The following is a 22,231-nucleotide window of genomic DNA, read 5'->3' as shown; positions in this document are numbered from 1 at the left end:
ATGTTCTCTCATTCCCCATGGTCGCGTGGAGTTTTCTACGCTTCCTCTGGGTTTTTACCTCCACATTTAAAATCAACATCACGCATTTAGAGTAATTGGCTGCTATCAATTTCGATGTGATGAGCCACTTTGTCGACCTTTCATTTGTGGCCAGATCGTTTCTGAAAAAGAGCTATGTAGCTCAGTGGGCCTTACCTGGTAAAATTTTAAAAAAAGTTTCGTTTTACTTTATAACATACTGAGATTAATGGCATAATATAAGCTGTAAATAAAAATAAGTGGGCTTTGGCAAGGCACGGCACTAGAAGAGACAATGGCCAAGGGCCAAGAATAGAGATGGAGTGGCAGCAAAGTACGGAACACGTCCAAGAATATGGAACACATCCGAGAGCCATGATATAATCACGTGAGCAGGTGCTAGATGGATCATTACATCACAGGATCATGGGAGGTGGTAACAACTTGAGGGGGCCGTTCATCCAACAGTGGATGTGACCATGGCTGATGATGACAATTGTGAATTTATATTCCGTAGAACCCTGCAATGAGATCATGCTAAATTAGGTCACACTGAGTTACTGAAACCATTATCACTAATTTATTCCCCTACAGATTGTTATTTTTTTTCCATTCAATTAACTAATGTTACAAATTCATCAAAACTGAGGTCACCTTTTGTGCCCAAAAAATATGGTTATGGATGATATTATGCGGGTGTCAGATGGCCGAATGAAAGGAAAAGTCACAGGCTTGTCTGAAAAAAAGGGTCAGATGTAACTCATTTTTGTGCAGAGAATAATCAGATTAATTGTTAAAGCACCCAGAGAGGCGTAGAGATGTGCAATCAGGTTCGTTGAACGAAAGTACTTCAACGTTGATCTTGAGCATTTGAAAATCCGCAATGTCTCTGCAGGGGGGTTTTTAAGCTGGTCTAGCAGCACGCATCATCATCTGAAACAAAGCACATCGCTGGGCCAACAGCGACGCTGATATGCACGCAATATGCGCGTAGCTCGCAATAACGCGTAATCTGTAACTGTAGCTGTTGCCTAAACCACAGGGGGGTTATGACTTGGCCGAGACGGCCTCCATCCAGACCCCGCAATGCGCCCGTCTGGCCACCAAACCACGGGGGGGGGGGGAAACAAGAGCAAAGTCATCTGGACAATGCACGCATCAACTCTGCAATCAGGGAACTGGGGGTTGGAGCGTTAATTGCTGCCTCCTCATGTGTGGGCACAAGGGTGTGTGTGCGCGCGCGTGTGGGGGAGCGGTGGTGCAGTGGTGAGCGCACTGCGCTACAAACCTGGCGACCCGAGTTCGATTCCCGCTCACGGCCAACACCGGTGACGATTATCTGAACCGGTCTCGGGCCTCCCCTAGGTCGACTCAGACTCAAATGAGTATCTAGTGTGGCGCGTAAATATCGCCACTCGGGAGGCGTGGTTGCTGGCCACCAACCCTCCTCGTGTGCCGTGCCGGCCTTCATAGGTGCTGCTCGCTAAGAGCACTTGCCCCAACAGTCTGTTATGTCTATACGGGGGATCTTTGTCTTTGGGATGAGCCCCATTCACCGGTGGCTGAATAATTACCTGAGCGTTGACTCCTTTCTCAACGGCTGAGTGCTCACTCTAGAAAACTAATGATCTGCGCAGCATTAACCTTTTTTTAATCTCTTCTTGTTGGCCTCTGGGCCAACATAGACTGAGCCGGAGTTGATGGCTTAGTGGCGCCAGACACACGCAGTAGGAGTCGCCCGGCGCTCTGGGTTCGTGTGTCGATGACGTGCAGTGGCTGGAGGGGACTGCGGTGTAAGCGATGCCATCTCGCGATGAGACGTTAAAATGAACCTCTACTCTGCCCCGAGGATGTAGTGGCTCTCACCTGTCTGTGTCCAATAAGGGATCATTTGACAGTTAAAAAAAAGCTTTCGTGACTGGAGGGATTCATATTCTTGGTTCTTTCGGTAAGGTCACGTAGCAGGGAAATAATAAAATAATAAAAATAAAACTATTCAATTCTCACGACGTTTCGATTGCAACACAAGCAATCATCATCAGGTGTGAAAACAACAGCAATAAAATGTTTTTTTTATTTTCTATTATTGTTTTATTTGTATTATTTTATTATTTCCCTTCATGAACTGCATTAGAAGCAGTTTGGTAACTCGGGCTAAAAGTATATCTTCGCTTTCATTATTATTATCAACCAATGCTTTGTATGTGAAATGTATAATAAGATACGATGCTGCCACAGTGGTGTAATGGTTAGCACACTGGAATTGCCTTCCGATGTGACCGACTCAATCTCACAGAGATATCCCTGTATAGAGGTTTATCATCACAAGTATCAAACAGAAATTGATGCACACACACACACACCCGTTCGAACTTCCATATCCTATGAAACCAAATAAATTACTTGTGAAATCTCACACGGACATATCGGTTGAATCATCGTTGCACCTTTGCACTGGGGCAGAGCTAGAGGGAGGCAATTTCCACTTCAATTTGGCGACACGGGCAGCCAAACGAGAAGGAAGTCATTATGCCGACCATTATCTTACGAGCTCCGGTCTTAATGCCCCCCTCCTAAAGTCAGATTTAACCTCAAGGTCTTGCCACTAGCTCCTCCTCTTTCCTACTTCTCCCTTTAAGGGCACAACTGAAGTTCAAGGCTACATACCCGATGGGCAGTGGTACGACTACGAAACGGTGAGTGAACGAGATGCGTATTTTACCCACATCACAATTGCACGGGTTTTGCAGAGGGGTGGCTTTATTCATGTTTAACTTCATTGCTTTCTTTCTGAGCAAAGCGTACGTATTTAAATGTGATCACGTATCATAAAAGCAGGCAGCTTTCAAACCAAGTAAGTGTTCCCAATTGATCTGAATGTACGACTTCACAGGGGATGATGTCACTTGTCTTACGCTATTTGCGTTCTTTTTCTCACCAAAAGTGGTGTCATGTGACATGGGATAGCGTCAATTTAGTCGCATGAAGACATGTCGAATCAATAATTCATTTAAATGATCCAGAAATACGAAGAAGAAAGTTACCTTTAAACAAATCTGAATATGTTTTACTTTACATACCTGTACAACAAACACGCCTTGCTGTGCTCATGAATGCATTTGTGCTTGTGTGCCTGCATTTGTGTTTTGGTCTGCATTGCTAGGGTAAATTGGTTTCCAAAAACAGGCAGCGGTACACGTTCAGCATCCCCGATGACAAGATCTCGCTGCTTGTGCGCGGAGGCCACATCCTGGCCACCCAGCAGCCAGCCACGCGCACTGACCTCAGGTGCGTGAGCAAACTTCAGCCGCCCTGGCAAATTCAACTTTGATCCCAGCATCTCGTCACAGGGCAGGGAGAGAACGTGTGATGTGTGTGTTGACTTGGCACCCTTCAATTTTGCAGCTCGAGGTCTTTGAAAATGCTCCTAGCTTATTCCCTGATGCAAAATAAGTGTGTTTAGTGTTTGTGGGTTGACATTGCCACTGTGTTGAGATGTTAACTCCATTGCCTGGTACGCAGGAGGCCGTGGGTTCGATCCTAACCCTCACGCCTGTATATTTGGAGTTTGCATTTTCTCCCCGTGGTCGTGTGGATTTTTATCCGGGTCCTCCGGTTTTTCCCTCCACATGTTGAATCGACATTCGTTTAGAGTATTTGGCTGCATATAAATGTCCACGTGATAAGCCACTTCATTGAGCAATTAACGAAGCGGCCAGGTCACTTCTGAAAAAGAGCTCTATAGCTCAGTGGGCCTTGACAGTAAAATAATAATAATAATGCATCCCAATGTGGACTGCACCTGTTCCATCTGTACGGGATACAGTGTTTCCCCCTCGCACGTGTGCATTTCCTCCAGGTGTTGCTCCAGTTTCCTTCCACATGTGAACACTCACTAATTCGGCCGATAAGTTTCAATTATTTTTTTATCACTGCAGAGGAATGACCAATGAGTGACCAATTGCTGTGCGTTCTTTTCTACCAGCCGGAAAAACCCCATGGGGCTCATTATTGCAATGGATGCGGACTTTAAGGCTCAAGGAAACCTCTTCTGGGATGACGGGGAGACCAGGGGTGAGTGATGACAAAATGCGGTCATGTTTAAACAGCACATGTTGTTTCTCTCATTCATAAATTGAAAAAAAATCTATAAGTAGTCTCACGTGATTTCGTATATCATTTCATAGCAGTCATATAAACCAAGGGATGCTGCCGCAGCAAACCATTTCTTACACTGAACCTGCGACCCAGAGGTTGGCGGATAGATCTACCGGCACCAGCAGTTGGAACAATGGTGCACGTTTCTTAAATCACCCCCCCCCCAAACTCTGACCAGCTGGGGGTATAAACGGGTTCACCATGGTCATTTGATCAGCAGGCCATGTGAGGTGGAGGGTAAAGTGCCTGCCCGGCCATGGAATAGGAGGCCAAATACCCTCTGCAGGGACTCACTTGTTGAGCTTCCTCTTCTGAGTGTCCTTCCACCAGCAGAATTTTCCTTGAGAAAGCAATTTGCACTGATGCTAAATTACCACCATTACCATATAATTCATAGCAACCCACTGCAGTGGACACGATGGAGAATAATAATTGCATTTTATATGACGTCATACATGCCAACAGCATCCCACAACAATGTACATTCATTATGTACAAGGTACAAATCCCAAATACGAGGTTTGCTACGCACAGCGCGAAAGAAGCCCAACACACACATACATACACGCCGAGCAAATTAAGACCCCACTACTACCAAGAAAAATCTAAAATTAATAAACAAACTAAGAAATGAAATCAAAGCAGAAAACACAAACGACAAAAAGGTTATCACAGCAAATACATGAGTCCATTAGGACTACACATCTCAGACCACAATCTCCAACTTCCCAACCAGGCCAGTAAACCTTCACAGGAGGGGCGGTGGAGGGCGCCACGGTGGCTAGGAGATGTTAACTCCCTCGCCTGGTATGCAGGAGGTCGTGGGTTTGATCCCGACCCTGACGCCTGCTCCATATTTGGAGTTTGCGTGTTCTACCCTTGGGCATGTGGATTTTTCCCTTCACGTTTAGAATCAACATGCGTTTGGAGTGTTTGACTGCTTTACATTTCCATACGATAAGCCACTTCATTGACCTATTATTTGTGGCCAGGTCGCTTATGAAAAATAAGCTAATAACTCAATGGGCCTTACCTGGTAAAAAGTAACAAAAAGTAACAAATAAAATACAGCAATCATAGGGTTAATGCGCCACACACGTCCTTACTGCTGTAGTAGGGTCGTGGTCCACATCGCGGCTAACCCCTGCGGAGGCTGGTTGTCCTCTGCCGCTCAGTGTTGTGACAAGCGTCCTCTACGTGAACACTCACCTTATGTGCTGCCATTGGCTACGGAGCAGGTCACGGTTTTAAATAGGAAATAAATAGACGTGGAAGCTCTGGTTCGTGATTGCTAGGTAAACAAACAGAAGTCAAAGGGCATGGAATTTGCGTGTGTCTGCTCTGTTTTTTCCCTCTACATTTAGAAACATGCATTTGGATTATTTAGATTATGTTGATGCTATAAATGTCCACATGATAAGCCACTACGTTGAGCTATCATTTGTGGCCAGGTTGCTTCTGAAAAATTAGCGAATAGCTCAGTGGGCTTTACATGGTAAAATAAAAAAATAAATCAGTTTTATTTTGTCTTTTTTGGTGAGTTTCCTCTCTTTACTATATTTTGCACTCCTATCGTATTTTTGTTGTAATGTTCTGACCCGCCCCTACTTGACATCTGTGAAAAAAAGAGCTTAATATATCATCCTATTCCTCCAGTATCAATGCATATCTTGATTCTGATTCGGAGCAATCCTGGGCTTGCATCTGGGCAGCCACTTCTGACTAAGCTCAATACTCAAGTGTCGTGAGTTCATGGTTTCTCCTTCAACATGGAAGAGACATCTTCCTCAGCAGTGCCTGTGCAGTGGATGTGCATTGCGTCTGTTGTAATGTAATGAATACGTCGGAAACGTATTTTTGCCTTCTATCGGGGGAGATCACGCAGCCACCCAGGCCCTATAACGTAAACATCACAGTTGCATACACGTGGGGCTAGGTTAGGAGACACACGCTTGCATGCGGAGAGAGTGTTGTCCTTCCCCCCCACACATCCGATTAGGACGGTTGGCTACGTACGATTCGTACGAAGTTCAGCGTGCATGCACACATCATGATACCTGCCGCTTTTCCTCGCCCACAGACTCGTTCCAGAAAAACAAACACCTCTACTACACGTTCGTGTGCACTGACGTGAGTATGGCTGGGTCGCACACACATGCATGTGTCCGTGTCCCTGCCTCTCGGAAGAAGAGGTGCCGATGTTTCAGGATCCCTGTGGGAACTCGAGGCAGCGTCGTAACGTCGGGGAGCGCCTCTCCAGCCCGGGGTCAGCCCTCCAGTTTAAGATGCATAAAATTATAATAATTCCATTCATGTAGTGCTTTTCATCAAGGATTTCTAGAGGACACAGCAGCAACAAACACTCAGCATGAAAATAATTATATTCTAAAAATATTTTAAGAATCCATTCACTAAATTAACTGAAAGTTTAACAAGCGGAAGCATGTACATGTGTTTTAAAACGCATTTTGACATTGTCGACAGACTCAGAGGGATTCTGAAATCTCGTAGAAGAGTGTTCCATATCCTGGGGGCTACACGGGGAGAAATCTCGGTCACCCACAAACTGAAGTTTCAACCTGGCAATGCAGAGAAGATCTGCATCCCCAGATGTTAGGGACCTTGAGGGGACATGGGTGCAGTGTGTCAATGATGTAGGCTGGGGCAAGATGGTCCACTGCTTTGTACGTTAACAATATAATTTTAAACTGTATTCTAGTGCAACTAAAAATCAACCAAGCTACAGACTCGGAATCGTCAGATTATATTTTTTTAAATGAAATGAAATTGTTGAAAACTGCATTTTTGTGTAAATAACACGAGCTTTATAGCTCGTCGTATTCCTCCAGGATCAATAAATATTCTGATGATTTAGAACGATCCTGTGTTTGAATCTGGGTAGCCACCTGTGACTAAACTCAGTACTCAAGTGCCGTGAGTTCATGGTTTCTCCATCAACATGGAAGAGGCATCTTCACCAGTGCCTGTGCAGTGGATGTGCATTGCATCAGTCAAGAAGGATGAAGGCCACAGTTTGGTCGAGAAGCAGCAAGAAGTACGCCTGTGTCTACTGGCACATTCTTATTAGGATCTGAGTGAGAACTATTAAAAAAAACTTAATTTTACCAGATAAGGCCCACTCTGAGCTACACAGCTCTTTTGCAGAAGCGACCTGGCCACAAATGATCTCCCAATAAAGTGGCTCATCACGTATACATTTATAGTAGCAGCCAAGTAGTCTCGATGCATGATTTTAAATCGGAGAAAAAGCCACGTGACTACGGGGAGAGAGACATGCAAACTCTAAATATACAGCAGGCGTCAGGGTCGGGATCGAACCCACGACCTCCTGAATACTAGGCGAGGGAGTTAACATATTGCCACCGTGGAGCCCAACTAGAGCAGAGTGTATGATAGACAAGAGCAGATTATATATTTATTCGGTTTAGCGTTTAACATTTGTGGACAGTTTGTTTAACATTGACTTTGGTCATGTCCCCCCCCCCCCCCTTGAGTTTTCTGGATGTCCCCCCAGTCCCTCTCCCTTTATACTAAGTCACTCTGCAGGGTTGACCTGATGTCTTCACCCACGAACTCGATTTACAGAATCGACTACAGATTACCATGGACGGAGGGTATACGAACCCGGACGGGATCAACATTGATGAGCTGAGACTGCTGGGCCTCAGTTTTCCAATCGGGAGCGCCAAAGTCATCAACTCAGCGGGAGAAGAAGTGATCATTCCGACAAACCAGCTCTCTTTCGACAAAGTCAACAGGGTGAGGAGCAGCGTTTTGTCATTGCAGCGCCAGGCACTCTGCAGGCAGAAGGGGCCTCCACTAGAGCGAGCTCTAGAGAGACCCTTCTAGACTCTAGAGGGTGTTTCTTGACCTCAGGGTCCATGCTGGCCAGACTTATTGGAAGAGGTGGGGGTACCCACACTTTACTCCACCACGTGTGTCCTGCCGACCAATGAACTTGTGAACCCATTCGTGATGCTGGGTGGACCGAGGTGAGGGGGTGAGTTAAGGAACTCGCCCCATTGTTTAAACTGCCGTACTGGGAGCTGAAACCAGTGATGTCTGGATTGCAAGTTAGAGTGTTCTAATCGTTACACCACGGCAGCATCCACTCAATTTATATCCTATTCTTTTGAGAATAAAATAAATTAGCAGACAAGATGCTTCCTTCCCATATTTGTCCGATCGACTCCGCGTTTTTTTACACATCACATTGGCTACACTCTTTTTAACAGCATTGATTCAATGCAAGCAAACAGTAGACCCCGTTTTGAATGTCATTCTCTCGTGAACAGTCAGCCTTGCTTAAACCAAGTCTGGTGAACTGCCCAGCATTTCAAAGGCATTTTTTGTTCGAAATTGGTCCTGGTTGAACACCAAACTATACAATACATGACATCTAACTAATAATTTATCATCACTGGGAAGAGCGCAAGTGGTGTGGTTTTGAAAGAGGGACCATTAACAGATGCTGCCCATCGGTCTTTTGTCAGGTGGGCCACATCCGAGGTCTGGGCATGCGTCTGGGCTCAGAGTACGAGGTGCAGTGGGAGTACGAGGAGGAGCGCTTTGACTGCTACCCGGAGGCCGATGCCTCAAAGTCGAGCTGCGAAAGCCGCGGTTGCATATGGAAGGTGCGGTCACGCGTGTGTCCTCTTGCGGTCGCCACACTACGCCCGCCCTTTTTGCCATGTGCTCATTCTACTGGGAATGACGTCATAGGGGAGTGCTGTTGAGGGGTAATGCAATTACACACATATTGCGTTTTTTTTGGGTTAGATCGTGTAACACAGCCAATTAGTAAGGTTTGTCACCTAAACAGAACATGCCAATTCGTTACGAGTGTAGTCACTCAACTCGGAGACAGTAAGACTTGGAGGCACTTATTTATTGAACATTGAAAAAGCACCATCGGGAAAATACACACCCTACGTGGGTGCACACTATTAATATTAAGACCATCTAATGTCGGCAGCACTACTTAGTTAGAATAGTTGGGAGGCTGTCTGCCTAACAGCGCCCCGGGATAGTGAAGATGGAGACAACGACGACGAGATGGTGACGATGTTGGATTTGAGCAACACAACGGGGATCCCACTTCCAGGAACAACCACGAGGTCCCGCACAGGGGCCCCTCTTATACTCCCATCCTGGCGTCGCTCCGCCCCAGCCACGCCCCCCTTCTGGAACCTACTAGCGGGTTCCCGGGGCTTCCCGCTGGGCCCCTTCTCTGACCTTTCCCCCAGATGCCTGCTGCCGTATTTCCATACACCGCAGTTCCCCTTTTTCGCCAGCAGCCAGCGCTATGCCACAATCTGAGTACGACGTTTCGCCAGTAACTACAACTAGCTTCATCAGGCGACAGACAGATTTGTTGTAATTACTGGAGAAACATCGTACTCAGATTGTAAATGTTGTGGCTTTGCTTTCCAACACACCGGTGTGTTGTATTATTAACGAATTGGCATGTTCTGTTTACGTGACAAACCTTACTAATTGGCTGTGTCGGGTGGTGGCAGGTTTAATGACACATATTTATGGATAATATTGGTCGCAAAAGCCTACATGTTAAAGTATCAATACGCGCGTTCATTGACGTAAAAAAAATCAGAGCGATGTTGCCGTGCCCATGATTGTCTTTGCTCATCAAGATGCTTTTCATTGAAAATTGGAGGGAAATTTCCAAACCGCATGTGTAAACTGTTAACCCCTGTTAACCCGTGTTCCCTGTAATACGAACCCTCACCAATAATGGGGCAGTGACGTGGCGTGTTACCCGCTTGTTGCAGAGGTTCGCAGTTCAAATCTTGCAAGGCGTTCTGGTTAGTACTGTGGTCTGTGTTGTATCAACCGTTAAACTACGTGCCGTCTGCTTCACAGTGGATAAGTAAAGATCCCCTGAGACCAGAATGCTTCGGCCATTGTATGCCCGCATCATCATCTAAACTTAACAAACTTCACAATTACCCAAAAATTACTCAATTTGCGATTACACAGGCCAGGTGCTGAGTTAGCCTTTTTAATGTATGTATGTTGAATATCTTTCACATCGTACGTAGCCAACCATGCTAATCAGAGGTGTGGGGAAAGGACAACGAACTAAGCATAATAAGCAGTTGTAAAGAAATGAGTTTTCAATCCAGATTATTTAAAAGTGCATAGCTCCAGTGACTTCCTAATATCGGAGGGAAGAGCGTTCCATATGGCCACAGAAAGTGCATCTGAGAACGCGTGATGTGATAACCGTCTTTCTTGTTGTGTCACACCAGGTACCGTTCAAATGTGTTGAGATGAGATGTGATGTAAGTTGCTGATCACGTGCAAAGCACACCGAGAATGCTTCGGTTTTGAAGGAGGGCAGCTCTACCAAGCCAAGCATCGTCATCACGATCAAGATGCCGCGGTGAAGCGCGATCGACTCGTCGCGTGTTTCCGTTGCCCCACGTGCCAGGAGCACACGACACCCGGCGTGCCGTGGTGCATCTACGACGGTGTCTACGGCTACGAGGCGACGGGCGCGCCCACCCCCACCGCCATGGGTCAGCGCGTGGTCATCAAGCGCAACGCGGCCTACCCACGTCGCTACCACAGCGGCAGCAACCCCACGGTGGAGACTCTCAACGTGGACGTCGAATTCTTCAGCGACCACAGCCTCCGAGTCAAGGTAAATAATTAACGAAAAGGTTCGAAATGAGCACTGAGATGGAAATTTCACATTCCATTGACGGTATGTATGTATGGTGAACTTCTTTCGCACCGTATGTAGCCAACCATGCAAATCGGAGGTGCCTGGGGAAAGTACATACAACGTAAAGACAAAAATCGGTTCCAAATAAATTAGTTTTCAATTTAGATTTAAAAGTGTGGAAGCTCCAGTGGCTTCCTAATATTGGAATGAAGAGCGTTCCAGATGGCTGCAGAAGCACATCTGAAAGCGTGTGATGCAGTGACTGTTCGATTGCTAGCCAAAAGCCACTGCTGCGAGGATAAGCGGAGTTTGCGTGATGATGGCTCATGCTCCTTGACGAGACCAGCAAGGTGTTGTGGTGCATTTGTGGCAAACACGTTGTGTGTAATGAGCGCGACCTTTAAATGTATTCGTTCAGCAACCGGAAGCCAATGCAGCTTGGCGAGCACCAGACGCACAAATAGTATAACCACTGTTGACCTCCTCACAAAATGGTATGCATTGCATCTACCCTGGGAGGGATGATGGGGATAAATCAACCCATAACTAGGATTTGAATCTACAACCGTACGATTGCAAGCTGCTTGCTCTACCGCTGAGCCACCTGGCTGAATATTACTTGCATAAATATTACTTGCATAAAAACCTCTCAAAGCTGGATTCGACTAAAGCCGGAGATCGGGGTAAGACGAAAGACCTCCCAAGGTAAATAGAGAACAAATATTCACCACTAAGCGCCGACACGAACACTCTGCGCACAGTCGGCGGTGCTGTGGGATTATGCGCATCAGCATATCTAAAGCTATTATATGCACGTACCATCATTTGTTGTATGGAATTTTGGAGTCCATTCCCTTGGATGCCACATGTTATGTGCTGGGAAAGCTGAAGATGCCAGCGCATGGAGATAAACATTGGACATCATGCCAAACTATAAATTAAACTATGACATTTTTTATGTTACCAGGTAATGCCCACTGAGCTATGTAGCTCTTTTTCAGAAGTGACCTGGCCACAATTGATAGCTCATCGAAGTGGCTTATCATGTGGAGATGTAAATAGCCAAATACTCTGAACGCACGTTGATTCTAAATGTGTAGAGGATAACTGGAGGTCCCGAATAAAAACCCATGCGACCACGGGGATAGAGAGAACACGAAAACTCCATATATACAGCAGCCATCAGAGTTGTGAACCCACGACTTCCTGTATACCAGGCGAGGCAGTTAACATCTCGTCACCATTAACAGCAAGCGGTACAACCCAAAGCCACGTAAGAGGGATGAAATATCGCAAATCGTGATTTTTTATCCCCAGATTTACGATCCAGCAAAAGCTCGATATGAAGTTCCGGTCCCACTCAACAAACCGAGCGTCCCCGGTGGCACCGAGGCTTCCCGTTTGTACCATGTGGAGTTCGTGGACAGCCCATTCGGAATCCACGTCATCCGCAAAAGCACGGGGAAAGTCATGTGAGTATTGCCATCACAGTGCGCACAACAAACACACAATTGCACGCATACATACATACATGCATGTGCTGTGCACACTTCGTACGCATATATACATTCAGTGTCAGTTCATTCGACTCCTAAATTCGTGACAGATCCAGACTTGAATAAATCAGAATTCGGGTTATTCCAAAAAGGCTTTCTGAAAGTAAATAAAAGCATAAAAAAAGTAAGAATGCAGAGGTCGGAACACTGTTCACGTGCTGATTAAGCTGTACAAAGGGCCTGGCATTGTGTAGACAATCCACATGCATCAGTCTGTCACGTGGTCTGTCACGTGGTCTGCTCGCGATGAAGTTATGCTCTTGTTTTAGTATATCATCCCTCTCGATATATTACATTCATTTAATTTGATTAATCCATTTATAAAATGACTGTGAAACAGTGAGGACGTAATATCATCACCAGCAGACCACTGGCGAGACGGTTGCAATCTTTCAATCTTGGATAACTTAGTTACGGGCTCAGTTAGTACATTCTTTTATTGTTACAGTCATTCTACAAATAATTTCAGTTAATACAATTTTTTTAATTGATCAAATATTGGTGTGCAGTGCATTCCATTTCTAAATAAAAAATTGCAAATGCTTTCTTTGTTATTTAATATAAAATGCTTTTAATTAATTACATATTTTGCAAAGTTAATTTATTTTGTCAATCAATTACTCACCATCCGTCCCTATTTAAATCACTATGCTGTGTATCATTCGGATGTCTTGTGAGGCCGTCATATCACGATTTTGCCTCCGACTCCGCAAAGCAAACATCCACCGACAGATGTGCTGATGGGGAAAGGGGTGGGGAGGATTTACAGCATTGGAGACACCTACCCAAAGGGGGGGGGGGGGCTCAAAGCCAGGCATTGACTCAGGGGTGGGGGGGGCCCCGCTTGGTTCCGAGGTTCCCGTTGGAGGCAACGGGGGTGTCCCATCGAGGCCGCCCAATGGGCCCTCTGTTTTCTCGTCCTCAGCTGGAACTCGCAGGCGGCCGGCTTCACCTTCACGGACCGCTTCATCCAGATGTCTGCGCTGCTGCCGAGCGAGAACATCTACGGCTTTGGCGAGACTGAGCACGACACGTTCAAGCTCAAGCTCAATTGGGAGACGTGGGGATACTTCTCGAAGGATCAGCCTCCCGGGGTAACAACGTCATCCCCGTTGCAGAGCTCTCTCACTGCGGTGTCCTCGTGCCACTCAGGACAGTCACAGCTCGGGAGAGTCTCAGACAATCGCGTGTACTGCGGTGGACTGCTTTGATAAAAATAACTTTTTTATTCCAATTTTTTTTTATCAGGTAATAAGGCCCACTGAGTTGTAAAGCTCTTTTACAGAAGTGATCTGTCCACAAATGATAGCTCAATTAAGTGGCGTATCACATGGCAATTTATAGCAGCCAAATATATTAAATGCAGTTTTTCTAGATTTGGCGGGAAAATCCGGAGGACCTAGAGAAAAATCTAGGCAACCACGGGGAGAGAGATGCAAACTCCAAATATACAGGCGTCAGGGTCGGGATCGAACCTATGACCTCCTGCATACCAGGCGAGGTAGTTAACATCTCGCCACGGTGGCAACCGTGGTATGTTCACATTTCAGCCACGCCCCGCACGTCCTCCGATTAGCACGGTTGGCTACGTACGGTGCGAACGAAGTTCAACATACCATACGTACAGATGCACGTTCTCCGAAATGTTAAGTACACACAGTCCTCCTCTCTATAGGACGTCACCTATTCATCGTGGCAACTGACGATGGACAATATGATGCCCAGCATGGCAGAAATGTTTGGTAAAGCAGAGCTTGGCGTTCAACATGGTGGCAGCCGGTAGACGCTAAGTGTCCACTGTAATGAGCAGGATCAGAATTTTTTTCGTTGGTATAAAATAAAATGCAACATGTTTGTGGGGTTCTTTGGTCTGAATCACATTAAACTAAAAACAAGACAACAATTGGTTTTGCTTTTAATTCATCACGCAAGGGAGGGTTACGTTTCAAAATGGCTTCCTGGTTCAAATAAGCCACTGCGTTGAGCTGTTATTTGTGATCGCCAGGTTCCTTCTGAAAAAGAGTTATCTAGCTCAGTGGGCCTTAACCTGGTAAAATAAAAAGAGTTTAGTTGAATAGTTATGAAAGGTATATATTTGGTTTTTGAACAACTTAACACCTGTTTTATTGCCAGAATGGGTAAAACATATTCTTATTTTTAATAATGTTTGATATTGGCATAAACGTCTCCATAGGTATTAATAGTCTGAGTTTATTTTAACACGTAGGCTTTCACGACCAATATTATCCATAAAAGAGGTTTTTTGGGGTTAGATCGCGTAGATATCAATGTGCCGTTAAACCCATTTGTCACGTAAACATTCCTGCCAATTCGAAACTAGTTCAGAACACCGGTGTGTTGGAGAGCAGAACCCACATCAATTGAAAACATGTTTAGTTTAAATAGGTACTTTAGTTTAAAGAGTACTTTAGTTGAAATGGGTACTCATCTTCAATTGTGGCCCCCCAAGTAAGTGGTGGCTATCCCACGTGACTATTACACTGCCAATGTACACCATATTATGACCACTGTTGGCTTCCCAAAACAAGCGGTGCTCATTGTTGTCAGCCCCATAAACCTGCATTTGAACTCTTAAATAGCGATAATAATTTTAATTTGTCAGGCGCATTTCACCCGTAGATCCCAATGCACCCAAAACCGGTCTGACCACGAATGGCTTCAAAGACTCAGTGCCACCCATCCGAGTGTCTTGCTATAGATGCGGTAGTACTGGTAGAAAGCACCTGGTTCCACCAGCCCACAGGGGATTATTGTGTCCGTCCGTTGTGCATCCAAAAATGGGAGGGGTGGGGCTGGGTGGAGAGGGGAGGGTGGGGAGGGGCTGGGTGGGGAGGGTGGGGCTGGGTGGGGGGTGGGAGGGGTGGGGCTGGGTGGGGAGGGGCTGGTCATCCCGTGGTGCCCTTATAAAACTCAACGTTTAACCTACTCACGCCAGCTTGTGCCCGCCCTCACAGTCGGCCGTATTTGCGGAATACACTACGCCGCCGTTGACCCTGGCCATTGACCGAGCAACCCAACGTTCCTACCTGCTCCCTCTGCAGGAATGTGTTAAATGTCACTCATGTGCTGGCCCTACTGTGCACTTTATAACAAGACTGTGGCATCAATAGTTCAATGTTAATGTTATTGAGGGATTGCTGGGAGTTGTCATCTTGTTGGTGGCCTGGGACTGTTTTTGTTGTTGTTTTCTGCTGCCTTCACCCAAGCTTGATAAATTGTACTTATATAATGCATTTATCCATGATAGAGGTTTTTGGGTTAGATCATGTAAATATAAATGCGTCTTAAATTTCGATTTAAAGCTTTCGTGACTGCAGGGATTCATCTTCTTGGTTCTTTCGGTAAAGTCACGTAGAAGGGAAGTAATAAAATAATAAAAATAAAACATAATAAAATTATTCTCACGACGTTTCGGCCACAACGCAAGCAGCCATCCTCAGGTGAAGACCAAGTCTGTTCTTCTACGTGACTTTATATAAATGTGTCATTGAACCTGCCACCACCCGACACAGCCAATGAGTACGGTTTGTCACGTAAACAAAACGTGCCAATTCGTTACTACTTTAGCACACCGGTGCGTTGAAAAGTAAACGCACAACATTTACAAACCTTAGTAAATAGCTGTGTTGGGTGGTGGCGGGTTTAACGACAGATTTATATTTACACAAGCTAACCCAAAAAAACCTCTCATGGACAATATTTGTCGTGAAAGCCTACGTGCTAAACTAAAATACTTGTGACTTGCTTACCATTGTTGCTCTTTTGCACTCCACTTGTCTTTTGTAATGTTTCCTTCATTACTCGCTGGCCCGGCCCATACAGGGCACCTAGAGAAAAAGAGCTTCATATTTCATCAGATTCCTCCAGTTTTAAATCAATATTCTGATTCTGTGTGTGTGCTGTGTACCCACAGTACAGAGCAAACGCATACGGGGTGCATCCCTACTACATGTCGGTGGAGGATGGGGCCAATGCACACAGCGTTCTGCTCTTCAACAGCAATGCCATGGGTGAGAAGCGTGTGTTGTCATTATCGTCATCGTGAAAGTGTTTAGTTAGCCTTCGACACTTGTATGTATGTTGAACTTCTTTTGCACTGTACGTAGCCAACCACGCGAATCGTATCTGCGGGGGAAGGACAACAAGCTAAATACAAAAAGCAATTATAAAGAAATGAATGTCAATCTAGATGATTTAAAAGTGCAGAGCTCTCAGTGGGTTCCTAATATCGGAAAGAAAGAGCGTTCCAGACGGCCGCAGAGACGCATCTGAACGTGCCGCGCGATGTACTTCACATGGCCTCAAAGTGCACCTAGCCAGGCAGTGAAGCCCATCTGAACAAACCGCGCGACGCAATTCACGTGGCCTCAAAGTGAACTGAACCTGGCGATGGCATGGCGACGTGACCACACCCCCGCCGCTACCGGCCACTCGGCAGCGAACGGCGGTTGTTGTTGTTGATGCCATTGCCTGTCATTGCGCACTGCACTCCGACGAACCCGGTAACAGGAGGTCGATTCCTGGCCATGGCCAACGTCAGTGACAATTATCTGAGCCAGTCCTGGGCCTTTCCAAAGTACACTCAGCCTTAAATGAGGACCTTGCATGACGTGTAAACGTCAGCAACGGGGAGACGAAAGCAAGCCTGCCATGGCATCTACCACACCACCCCTTCATACGCACTGCTGGCATTCATAATGTAGATTTTAAGTTTTCGTGACTGCAGGGATCCAAACAATTGTTTCTTGCTGTGGTTGTCCCACCTGATGACGGACGCTTGTGTTGCACCCGAAACGTCGTGATTTAATTTATTTTATTGTATACCTACGTGACTTTACCGAAAGAACCAAAGAGTATTCAACACATACCTTGCTCGGTCAATGGCCAGGGTTAACGACGGCGTGGTGTATTCCGCAAATATGGCCGACTGTGAGGGCGGGCACAAGCCGGCATGAGTAGGTTAAACGTTGAGTTTTATAAGGGCACCACGGGGTGACCAGCCCCTCCCCACCCAGCCCCACCCCTCCCACCCCCCACCCAGCACCACCCTCTCAACCCAGCCCCTCCCCACCCTCCCCTCCCCACCCAGCCCCTCCCCATCCTCCCCACCCAGCCCCTCCCCACCCTCCCCTTTCCACCCAGCCCCACCCCTCCCATTTTTGGATGCACGACGGACGGACGGACACAATAATCCCCTGTGGGCTGGTGTAACTAGGAGGTTCCTACCAGTATAATGCATTTGCTAAACACACTTGCCTCGACAGTCTATCAATGCTATACGGAGGAACTTTGCATTTGTACGTGTGTGTGTGTGGTCATGGGCACCGTGAGTTGCGTTTTTGACGCACAGCCTTAATGTCACTCCTGTTGTGCGAGCAGACATTGTTCTGCAGCCCAACCCAGCGGTGACTTACCGCACCACGGGGGGCATCCTTGACTTCTACTTCACACTCGGACCCAGCCCAGAGGAGGTCACGCAGCAGTACACTGCCGTAAGTACTGGTAGATTTCACACTGATACACACCCTGCAGTGCACTGCCATGAGTACTGGTATATTTCATAGTGATATACACCCTACAGTACACTGGCATATTCATATTGATATACACAGAGCAATACACTCATGTGAGCCTGAGAACAGCATGTATGTATGTTGAACTTCTTTCGCACCGGACATAGCCAACCGTGCTAATCGGATGTGCGGGGAAAAGGAATGGACAACAAACTAAACACAAAAAACACTTTTTTTTAAGAAATTCGTTTTAAATCTAGATTTTAAAGTCCAGTGGCTTCCTAATATCGGAAAGAAGAGCGTTCCAGACAGCCGCAGAAGCGCATCTGAAAACGTGCGATGCGGTGACCGTCTTTGTTCGATGCTTCGCCAACGGCCGCTGGCTAACCATCGAACAAAAGCCACTGGCTTAACCATTGAACAGTGGCAGCTAAACTCTGCCGCCCCATCCACCGCAACAGCCCAGACCTAAAACCTCACGTTCCCATCAGTTTTGAAGGGCAACCTACATGGGGCGGTATTTTTTTTACATGATACTACCGCACACATTGGTGCAAGTGTCGAGAAGAGGACAGAGGCTCGGTTGGCAAATTGCCAACGTGTTCACGCCAAACTATTGAATGCCTTACTACAAGCTTGGTGTCATAACGAGGGGCAGCACTTGCCCCCCCAGTTGCCAGAAAATTGCTCCATGGACAGAAGCTCCCTTCACGCCGCTGTCCGGATATGGAATTGCCTCCCCGAACACATTGTCGACAAAATCACCGATTCTGATCTTCAGGCCTCCAAGTGCCGAGCAGAACATGGGACATCTCCTGACTTCACCACACGCCTTGTAGGGACTGAGTCTTTGAGCTGCGGTGAACGCAATGATTATACCGATGAGATCATATGGCTGTTGTTCACAATTGCACCGAATGACACAAAAAGCCCGGGTTTCTTTTTTGCGTGGACCAATTCACACATCCCCCAAACTCCTCCTCGTCCCATCTCCACATACGTATGTATGTTGAACTTCTATTGCACCATACATAGCCAACCGCGCTAATCCTGTCCACTTGATCTATCCCCCACAGCCCTTCCGTTCAGTCCCACAAAGCCCCTACAACGATAGTCATCCACAACTCTGCCTTTAGAGCATCTGTGCCCGCCCCCCTCTCTGATCGATCCCCCAATGCCCCTCCCCTCGTTCCCAAAAGCCCTGCCTATAACGATGGAATAGACACCAGATTCCCAATAGCTTCATTTCGTCGATATCGAAAGTAAAGGGAAATGCCATGGTGTAATTGGTCAGCACACAGGACTTTTGATTCAGAGATCGCTGGTTCAATGCAATATTCTGGTTGCATAATACTCTTAGTTTTTTTGGTAAAGTCACGTAGGTTAAAAATGAAATTAACATTAATAAATTATTTTATTTTTATTAATTTATAAAAAATTTGGATTAACTTTAATTTCATTTTTTACCTACGTAACTTTGCCGAAAAAACTAAGAGTATGAATCCTTGCAGTCACGAAAGCTTAAAATCTAGAATTTCTGCATAATCCCCCCCACCCTTTTCCAGCCAAGTGTACGAATGGGGTGAACTCACTTGAGTTGATCGGCAGGTGCCGTATACTGGGATAAATTGTGGACATCCCGACCTCTTCAAGCACCTCTGGCCTGCACGGAAGGGCAGACCAAATTGCCCTCTAATGCTCCCTCTAGCGGAGGCCCTTCTGCCAACACTTGTCAAGGGCAAACAGATTCAAGGCTACGTTTTTGTTTTACCTTTAATGGAAAATACTTTTGGGGCATTATTTATACACTGCCACCATTCACCGTCATTAGCGATAAAAGTTAGCGGTGTTCTTATCGCTTCGTGTCGTGCCTCCTTTGCAGCTCATCGGTCGCCCGGCCATGCCTCCTTACTGGTCTCTGGGCTTCCAGCTGTGCCGCTACGGCTACGCCAACGACACGGAAATCCTGAACCTCTACAACGACATGAAGGCAGCAGGCGTCCCCTATGTGAGTGACAGACGTCGCCTATGCAATTTATACACATGATCTACTGCTCTGGCATATATTATCTACGTAAACCAACACGCCTTCTTTACACTTGAAAACATTTGCCCGTGTTAAGTGTATCTGGGGAGTCTTATTATGATTAGTAGTGGGGAGCGGTGGTGCAACGGTTAGCACGCTGCGCTGCGAACCCGGCGACCCGACTTTGATTGCCGCTCACGGCTAACAGCAGTGACGATTTTCTGAATTGGTCCTGGGCCTCCTCTAGGTCGACTCAGCCTCAAATGAGTAACTGGTGTGATGTGTCAACATTAACACTGTGCCAGCCTTCATAGGTGCTCGCTAACAGCACTTGCCCCAACAGTCTGTTAAGGCTTTACGGTGGCCCTTGTCTTATTATCATGAACATCTTTAATCTTTGGTAAATTGTGAATATTATTACGTAGGAAAAGTGAGTGTGAGTGAGGCATGGGGTGACAGGATGGCCCCACCTATTGCTTCGATGTTCAACGCAGAATGCATAAAGGCGACTCTTTATCGTCTTAGTAAAAGTACATTCATAGCGTGAGGTATAAATGCCCTTGTGTCAGCAACATAAATCAGAATGGTGGTAATGCATTGAGTTGCTTTATCCTCAGTCCAGGTCTACTGCAATGTAGGTTAATGCCAACTGAAAAGTTGAGTCCACGCGGTGGTCTCCTGACAACGCCTCTCGGCCCTCTTCTGTCGCACAGGACACTCAGTACGGTGACATCGACTACATGGTGAGGCAGTTGGACTTCACCTTAAACAAGGAAAAGTTTGGAAACTTCCCCAACCTGATCCGACAAATGCACGACGAGGGCATGCGAATCATCATCATCCTGGTGAGCACGGGGGGGTAATGTAGCCATGAGCAAACGGAGTTTAACGCGGAAGCTTTCGCCACCAATATTATGCATAGTACAGGGTTCTTTATTGGGTTAAATCGCGTGAATATAAATGTGTTGTTAACCCGCCATCATCCGACACAACCAATTGGTAAGGTTTGTCACGTAAACAAAATGTACCAATTCATTATTACTTCAGCACACCGGTGTATTCGAGAGTAAACCCACAACATTTACAATTTGACGACGACATTGATGAGTACAACCAGCTTCATCAGGTGATTTGCCAGCTGGCGCTCTTGTTTGCCATTTACACATGCAATGCGTCATGAATCAAGGTGTCTCTTTTTTAAAGATGCACTCAAAAATGTTGATGGTGAAACGTCACAATTGTTATTGTACTTTCCAGGATCCAGCAATTGCTGCGAATGAGACTGAGCCATATCCTGCATACACTCGAGGTGTGGAAAATGACGTTTATATGAAACGTCCAGATGGACAAATCATGTATGGAAAGGTAATCCTAAAATCCATTGTGTTTTACCGCGTAGTTTCTTGGAGTTGTGCTGTATGGATGTAGAACTTCTTTCGCACCATACGTAGCCAACCGTGATAATCGGAGGTGCGGGGGAAGGACAACAAACTAAACCCAACATCAAGTGCATCACGGGGGTGTAAAGGCGTGGTGTCATTATGCTTTTTTTGGATGTTCACAAATCTGACCTATTCACATGTGCCTAATCTCACGTACATTCACTTACTAGCACAGTCAACCAAATCCTCCCCCCCCCCATGTTTAAAGCAGTTTGCTTTCATTTTTTGTCTACTAACCTATATTTGCAAATTGTAAATATAATTGTCTATTGATGTTGACATATCTGACCTTTTTACATATTGACCGAAACCTATGTCTGTACGGAGTTACATAATTATACTGATGTGTTTTTGGGATGAACCCAAAGCTATAGGTAAAAATGTGCAATGCTCACAACACAGTAGACTGCCAAAATATGTTTGATGTAAATATGAACGCCAATGTGAAATTAAACAGCAACTCTCAAATTAACACGGAGCGTGTGTGTCTGAATGGATTGTTGTGTGAAGGTGTGGCCTGATTATCCTGACGTTGAAGTGGATGACACCCAAGACTGGGACTATCAAGTTGAGGTGCGTTACACACACGCATTGGGGCCCTGATTCCTATTCACGGCTTCCCTTGGTCTATTGATTTGGCTGAGTGGCGCAGTGGTTAAAGCGCAATGACTCGCAATGGAGGGTCATGAGTTAATATCCACAACTCGAATTAGCGCATTTGGCTACGTATGGTGTGAAAGAAATTCATCATACAGGGACTTTTCTACTTACGAACGAGTTAAGTTCCA

General features: G+C 46.1%; 1 protein-coding gene across 4 annotated transcripts in view; it reads left to right on the top strand.

Annotated features, from left to right (window-relative positions):
* Window positions 1-22,231, top strand: part of LOC144734529 (sucrase-isomaltase, intestinal-like) — a 332,315-nt gene that overhangs the window by 283,567 nt on the left and 26,517 nt on the right. For all 4 annotated transcript variants that reach the window (XM_078616769.1, XM_078616770.1, XM_078616768.1 and 1 more), the window contains 15 exons: window positions 2,658-2,714; window positions 3,182-3,306; window positions 4,004-4,092; window positions 6,257-6,306; window positions 7,783-7,956; window positions 8,691-8,831; window positions 10,649-10,861; window positions 12,203-12,357; window positions 13,367-13,535; window positions 16,376-16,472; window positions 17,842-17,954; window positions 19,858-19,983; window positions 20,715-20,846; window positions 21,259-21,366; window positions 21,954-22,016. In XM_078616769.1, the coding sequence (XP_078472895.1) occupies window positions 2,658-2,714; window positions 3,182-3,306; window positions 4,004-4,092; window positions 6,257-6,306; window positions 7,783-7,956; window positions 8,691-8,831; window positions 10,649-10,861; window positions 12,203-12,357; window positions 13,367-13,535; window positions 16,376-16,472; window positions 17,842-17,954; window positions 19,858-19,983; window positions 20,715-20,846; window positions 21,259-21,366; window positions 21,954-22,016 (1,812 nt within the window). The remainder of the gene's footprint in view (window positions 1-2,657; window positions 2,715-3,181; window positions 3,307-4,003; window positions 4,093-6,256; window positions 6,307-7,782; window positions 7,957-8,690; window positions 8,832-10,648; window positions 10,862-12,202; window positions 12,358-13,366; window positions 13,536-16,375; window positions 16,473-17,841; window positions 17,955-19,857; window positions 19,984-20,714; window positions 20,847-21,258; window positions 21,367-21,953; window positions 22,017-22,231) is intronic.

This window comes from Lampetra planeri, chromosome 51 (genome assembly GCF_965212315.1).
Source record: "Lampetra planeri chromosome 51, kcLamPlan1.2.h2, whole genome shotgun sequence".
NCBI lineage: Eukaryota > Metazoa > Chordata > Hyperoartia > Petromyzontiformes > Petromyzontidae > Lampetra > Lampetra planeri.
The sequence above is the reverse complement of the archived record's forward strand: the minus strand, read 5'-3'. Positions and strand labels throughout refer to the sequence as shown.